This window comes from Portunus trituberculatus, chromosome 37, assembly GCF_017591435.1.
Source record: "Portunus trituberculatus isolate SZX2019 chromosome 37, ASM1759143v1, whole genome shotgun sequence".
NCBI lineage: Eukaryota > Metazoa > Arthropoda > Malacostraca > Decapoda > Portunidae > Portunus > Portunus trituberculatus.
This window is the reverse complement of record NC_059291.1, coordinates 28,836,228-28,843,727: the sequence shown is the minus strand read 5'-3', so window position 1 is coordinate 28,843,727 and position 7,500 is coordinate 28,836,228. Positions and strand designations below refer to the sequence as shown.

General features: G+C 41.5%; 1 protein-coding gene across 10 annotated transcripts in view; it reads left to right on the top strand.

Annotated features, from left to right (window-relative positions):
• LOC123514259 (regulating synaptic membrane exocytosis protein 1-like) overlaps nt 1-7,500 on the top strand; it is a 152,729-nt gene that overhangs the window by 130,403 nt on the left and 14,826 nt on the right. For 8 of the 10 annotated variants that reach the window (XM_045272010.1, XM_045272006.1, XM_045272011.1 and 5 more), the window contains exon 22: nt 3,260-3,399. In XM_045272010.1, the coding sequence (XP_045127945.1) occupies nt 3,260-3,399 (140 nt within the window). The remainder of the gene's footprint in view (nt 1-3,259; nt 3,400-7,500) is intronic. The other 2 variants (XM_045272008.1, XM_045272007.1) reach the window with 1 other exon arrangement.

Here is a 7,500-nt window from a genome sequence, read left to right as displayed (position 1 = left end):
GATCTCTCAGTGTCAATTAATTTTGTCTCTAACATTTCTTTTTTCATGTCTTTTGAGATAGGACACGAAAATTATGTAAAAAGATATGCGTTTATACGTTATTATTTCCATGATGTGCTTTGTTTAGAAGTCTAAATGTTGCTCACACGCGGCCTTTATCTATTGTCATTCGGTCACGTATATCAGAGACTGATCACGTTCCTAAGGTGCAACACAAATTGTCCCGTGTCTAAGAATCTCTTAATTTTTATATTCATGTACTAATGTCCATTCTCCTTTCTCAGATTAAAATTTTTCTTATAATTAAAAGATAAAAAGATAGAAAAACAGGTGTTGGCTGCTTCTGAGGAATTTCTGACATTCTTATCTGTATGAAATTTTCTCTACCTCTGTATGCCTTCTTGTATACCATCCCATATTCTCTCTCTCTCTCTCTCTCTCTCTCTCTCTCTCTCTCTCTCTCTCTCTCTCTCTCTCTCTCTCTCTCTCTCTCTCTCTCTCTCTCTCTCTCTCTCTCTCTCTCTCTCTCTCTCTCTCTCTCTCTCTCTCTCTCTCTCTCTCTCTCTCTCTCTCTCTCTCTCTCTCTCTCTCTCTCTCTCTCTCTCTCTCTCTCTCATACCCAGTTGTCTTTCCTTTCCTTCTCCAACTCCGTTCAACTTGTCTAAAGCAAAATAATAGAAAATAAAGGAAACTACGAAGAAATGATTGGTCCCAGCACTTTAACTCACTTCCTGTCTTTCTTTTGCCGTCTTCGCTTTCTGGTGTCCCAAGTAAGTGTAATAAAAAACAACACCTCCCGCTGCAGACACTTGCTGGGCACGTTTATGGCAGCGGCTGGCCATCAACACTTCATGAGCCAGATGAACAGAGAAAAGAACTCCTGTGGCGGTGTTGCGTCCGTGTTTCCTTCTCTTTTCACTCCCTCTCTCAGTGTCCAGTGTGATTCTTTGGCTTGAGACTCAGAAAGGAAAAAGAGAGAAGGAAGAGAACATGAGAAAAGTTGTAATTGTCTGCAGTGATCCCACATTTCAATGGGGATAAATGTATTTGTGAAGGAGAATGACGAAATACATTTGCACATTATTTCTTTCCTCAAATCTAATCAGTTTGTCATCGTTCTCGTAAAGCTGTGGATTTCTCTTACGTGGATTAGTAGATACAGGCATTAGTCACGAACCTGCTATTAATAGTGAGTCGCCACCTACCGCCCCACTTATCCACCCACCCACTCACTGTGCCACCCACCCTGCGCTGCCCACCCGCCCCTCTCAGAGCAGTGGTGCTGTGGGGTGTTGAGGCGGTCCCTGCCATACTCCGTGCCCGCCCCTGTCTGCCTCCTCAGAGAAACTTGTATGGTAATGATGCTCCTCTTGATAAGAATGGTGATAAAATAATAGAGATGCTAATAATAATGATAACTGTAATGATAATAATAATAATAATAATAATAATAATAATAATAATAATAATGATCATAATGATATAATAATAGTAATAATAATAATAATAATTGTAATAATAATGATAATATAATAATGATAATAATAATAATAACAATAACAACAATGATAATAATAATAATGATAATGATAATAATAATAATAAAGATAATAAACTGCTATGAATGTGAAAAGTAATGATGCTAGTGGTAATGATAACAATATAATAAGGATGACTATGATAATGACAATAAAGTGACAAAATTTGTTTTAATGATAACAGTAATGATAACAAATAGATGATAATGATAATAACAATAATAATAGCAATAATGCTAATGATAATGCTGTTAACAATAATAATAATAATAATAATAATAATAATAATAATAATAAAAATAATTTTTTGTGTGTGTGAAGAGATAAATATTACGTGTGTGTGTGTGTGTGTGTGTGTGTGTGTGTGTGTGTGTGTGTGTGTGTGTGTGTGTGTGTGTGTGTGTGTGTGTGTGTGTGTGTGTGTGTGTGTGTGTGTGTGTGTGTGTGCGTGAGTGCGTGCAAGAATGTAAGTACGTGTATGTGTATGTGTGTGCGTGTGCATGTTGTGCTGGTGTACTCTTTACACGCACATGTTTATAAAAACACCTATTTAATCTATAACTTTTGGATCTTGCTTTTTATTGCATGATTTTTCTCCCTCACTGCACGTGTTTCCGTCTCTTGGTATTGTTGTTGATCTTACTGTAATTCACTTTACTCTTCCGTAACTACCTGTGATTTTTGCAGTCCTGGGAGTGTTTCTTGTGAAGCGTCTTTTTTTTTTTTTATCTCTAACATGTTCCTTTTTTTTTTTTTTTTGGCTTCACTAGGTTGACACAGTTTTATGTACATGTATTTTCTTTTTTAACGCTATGTTGTTATGATAAGATAATATAATTATATGGTGTCCTTTGAAACGTGAAGGAGAAGAAGGTGATGGTTCTTTGTATTTGTCTGCTGTGTCCTCTTTCTCTTCTTCTTCCACCTCCTCCTTCTCCTCCTTCTTTTCCTTCTCCTCCTTTTCCTCCTCCTCCTCCTCCTCCATTTTCTTTTCCTCCTCCTCCTCCTCCTCCTCCTCCTCCTCCTCCTCCTCCTCCTCCTCCTCCTCCTCCTCCTCCTCCTCCTCCTCCTCCTCCTCCTCCTCTTTCTGCTACCTGCTTCATCACATCAGTCAGCCACACCCATTCTCCTTCATTAATCACTAATCTAATACGAGAGAAGGAGAGAAAAAAATATCTCCGACCTGTTTTCGCCCTTCCCTCCCTCAGAAGTAATCACGGAGCTAATGTTGTTTCATTTAGACTTTTTGGAACCAGTAATCAATGAATAATTATAACCATTCAGCTATTCAGTCAGTAAGTCAGTCAGTCAGTTACGTAGTCAACCAGTTTCAGTTTGTCATTCAGTGAGTTACTAATCAATAAATCAATCAGGCAGTCGTCAACGCAAACTATCATTGCCAGCACCACCATTGCCACCGCCACCGTCACTACCTCTGCCTCCTGCAACACCTTATTGTCGCGTGTCAAGTTCAATTACCAGTTATGTACCAACAAGTGGGGCATGTTGGGCTTTTGTAGTGCCTCACGTGGTGGGCGGCGGTGCGCTGTCTTATGTATATTACAAAATCCATCAATTAACTTTTGTCAATTAGAGAGAGAGGAAAAAAGTGTTATGATCGAAGAAAAGTAAAGCTCCCTATTATCTCCCCCCATTTAGCCCATTCCCTCTACTGCCTTGCCCCTTCCATACCGTCCTTCAGCCTCGTCTTACCCTACTAGGTCGCCCTCCAGACGTGGATCATCCTTGAGCGAGCAGGCAGAGAACGAGGTGTACCAGCTGTCCCGATCCTACCCACACTCACTGCCTCAATCAAGACGTTCCTCCGTAGCGTACCAAAGCTCCAGTCCGGAGTTCAAAGGTGAGTGTCTCCTCGCTGGCTCCTCTTCCTCCTCAGCAGCTCCTCTCTCTGTGCCCCATGTCTCCCTCAGCCAGATCAGATCACTGCTTCAATTGGTATTGTTACTTAGGCTTCATTTGCTTTGAGAACTAAAAGCAGGGACTCGTATCAGTAGAGGAATTTTTTACTAATTATATGAAATGAAGACTTAATAAACTCAGTCAAGTGTGGAAAATGTCAGGTTACACATAGAAAATAGCATCAGTCACTGAAAGCAATCGGCCCGAAGTGGAAGCCATAGTAAAGGCAATTCCTCAATGTGTTTGCCGGAACCGTGTATCGGGTGTAGTGTTTAAAGGGTGTAAAGAAAGCAGGAGTTACACCCACTTGCAGGCAAATGACGCGTGCGTGACGTCAGATTGAGGTTCTTTCTGTCGCCGAGCCCTTTGATTTACTGCGAGAGTGGCCCTGAGCTCGCGAAGTGGTATGTTGCTGTCCGTGGGCGGAGGCGTGGCTCGGTGTCCGCCCCGCTCGGTACTGGAGACCGCACCTTGAGTGTCGTCTTGCTCAGTGACTGGCACGCTGGAGGAGCTAATTTAGTTTTCATACTCGGATTTTTCTTGTTTCTCGAAAAATAGAACCCACCGTTGTTTTTTTATTTATATTTATTTATTTATTTATGTATTTTAATGATTTTTTTGCTTTCACAATAACTTGCAGTGTTGTTTGTAACCTTATAGTCAATACTGCACTATTAAGACTACGTAGATAAACGAGTGATGAGTTTTCCAGTGGTAAATGATAAAGGAATGACAAAAATATATACTTCTGCATGTGATTTCTTGGGATCTTAGGAGGAATATACAATATCCTTTATTTACTGTTGGTGTGACGCATCGTGCATCAATCTTAAAGGCAATATTTTCTGGTCCAGAACCGTGAGATGTCATTTCTTTTCTGCACCAACATTTTTCAAGTGGCCGAAGGTATTTTCTGAGGACGGACCGATGCGGCAAATCTCATCTCCCAAATCCGGGCTGGACACGAAGGAAAGAAAGAAAATGCAATCCGCTGTGAGCACGATTTGGTCACATGGAATGCCGCTCACCGACGTAGATTTGACTCGGAAGGGAATATACTGCCAGCGCTTTCTGCCATGAACAGCAAGTCGAACCTTAAGTTTGTTCGTGAATTTCAGTCTTAAGCTTCCCATGCACGCACCACACTGCCCAGCCATGTGTTCATCACCCGCTTCATTTCCCAGCATCTAGAAAACGCGCTTCTCTTTTGTCTATGAAGCGGCATCATTTAAGTGTGTTTTTATTGCACTTTAATTCAGTCTGTCAACTTTCTAATCAATCATTAATGTTTCCACTTACAGATCATCAGCATTTCATCAAGTTATCTTTAAGAAGTGTAGCTTAATTAATATTATTTTGGAATCATTGTTTTCTTTTTTTTATTTCCTTTTATTTCAGTGCAGTTTCATAATCATTTGACATCCATATACACTTTCTCTCTATATGGGATACCAATAAGTGGATTGCTTCCTAATGTATTCAGTCCTCGCCTGGTGCAGAAGGTGGAGAGACAGGCTCATCTCGACTCCTCTCCTTGGGCTGGTGTTCCAGCGTGCTGGCGGCGGCGCGGCCACGACTCATTCCTTCCAGCAAGGCTCCTTCAAACAACTCTACTCCATTATTGGAAAGTGTCATTACCTCGTGCCGCCGCCGCCGTCTCCTCCTCCTCCTCCTCCTCCTCCTCCTCCTCTTCCTCCTCCTCCTCCTCCTCCTCCTCCTCCTCCTCCTCCTCCTCCTCCTCCTCCTCCTCCTCCTCCTGCCACGCTTCGATCGGTGAAGTTTGTGATCACGAGTTTGGAGCAGACTTGCGGTTTCTGGTCCATGATTTTAAATGGAAAGAAATAGATAAAATATTAGCGGAGTGCCAAGACTAGTCAGATTTTTAGAATTCGCAGGTTTTCTGAGACTTGCTGTTACTCTTCTTTCAATATCTGTGTTCATGTATTCACTCATCTATTTCGTTTGTTTTTTTATTATTCATATATTTTGCTTAGAGATTTATTGACTCATTTATTAGTTCTCATGGATTATGAAATGTTTGAAGTCAGTGTGATGGGCCCACAGCTTTGAATATGCATGTTGCTTCCACTCTACATACAAAAGCATCGCTCCTATTCACGTGAAAGACAATGGCAATCCTCACAGCGTTATATGAACAATGGCGCCAGCGTGAGGAGCAGCCATTATGTCCCGCTGGCTTTCTCGAGAATTAAAGTTATGACGAGAGTTACGGACATGATACCAGAACGAATTACCGTCGCCATCACTTTCCTTCCAATAATAATGTGTATTGATTATTGAAGAATTGAGGAGAGCACGCGAACATGCTTTAAAAATCATCGTATCATACCCGCTTCACTTGTAACGATGCTTTCAGGCAACAAATGCTCACTGAAACACTGTATTGGTTCCACACGGATCGGCGTAGCCAAGCCGGAGCATCTCGCCTCAAAACACAACATAGAAACATCGGAAAAATTAACCCACTCTTCAGATTTTTGTTTTATTTTTACCAGAAGTTTACATTTTGTTAGCTGAGTAGTGTTTCTTCTTAGCCAAGGAGCGGGAAGACGAAGCAGAGAATAGAATTCTTACAACTCCAATTATTCCTCTTTCGCATGGGAGGAGGAAAAGAGAATTAATTTCTTTACTACGTTGGCTTGTTATCAGAGCAGGTTGTCTTTTTACCGAAGGATCGAACAAAAAAATGTGTTCGTCGGACTTAAGAAAACAAAAAGAAATACCCCCTTGTATCTCTCCTCGTCGTCTTTCCTCCACCCACATTGAATTATCGAGGCAAGTCTTCTTATAGAGGAGACGGGAGAACAAAACGAAACCTGCAAGCCTAATAAAACAAAATAAAAGCCTTCTAATAATATTTTTATTGCGGGGCCGTATTCCTTTATTGTGTTGGCATGCTATAAGAGCACATTTACTCCTTAGCGAGAGAATGGGAGAACAAAAGCTCTTCACATACAAGAGAACAAGATATATCCATTTATCTGCATCTTTTTCATAGGAGGGACATCATTTCCTCACAAATTGAGTAGGTTATGACGGTGTGTGTGTGTGTGTGTGTGTGTGTGTGTGTGTGTGTGTGTGTGTGTGTGTGTGTGTGTGTGTGTGTGCATGCATTCGTGAGTGCGTGTTCAGCGGCAAGAACCTGGAGTATGGTAAGACAGCAGTGAAGGAGAGAGAGGTGAGTGTGTGTGTGTTGCTTTTCTGGGCGTGGAGGCTTTCTGTGTTGCACCAGTGGACACGCCACGGCGGAGGGCCATCCAGCCACACCAACTGTTCGATTGTTATCTGTTGAAGTGATGTATTAGATGATTACAGTCTGTCCTATTACTCTTTTTATTTCACTCCATCCAGCCACAGATGTTTTGAATTAGTATTGTTGTTGTTCCCCCACGTGACTTGAGTGTGTTCCGTGCCGCTCTGCATCGTGTGTGTGGACAATGATAAAGTGTTATTTTTTTCCTCTCCTTCCAATGGAGTGTTTTGTACTGGATTGATGCAGCGAGTCAGTCAGTCAATCAGTTAGTCAGTCAGTCAGTCAGTTAGTCAGTCATGCTTGGAAAGAGTTTAGATGAATTATTAATGTTACTTCATGGTAGAGAGACAGACATATGTTGTCAGTGTTTGGTCTTGGCCTCACACCAGCTTGTGTTGTTGCATTGAATATCAAAAAAGACCATGTTATATATTAATTGCATTCCTCTTCCTCTCTCCTATTTTTCGTTTTATTTCTCGTTTTTCTTGTCTCTTGCCCTTCCTTGTCTCCCAGCTCTCCTCGCTCCTTCTCCTCTTGGCCCACTTCTATGACTGTTGTTGTTGAAGCAACTTTTGAATAAAAACTTGTTTTTCAAATACTATTTTTCTTCTTTTTGCCAACCGACACACACACACACACACACACACACACACACACACACACACACACACACACACACACACACACACACACACACACACACACACACACACACACACACACACACACACGCACTACTACCACTGCTGTTGCTGCTGCTGCTGCTAC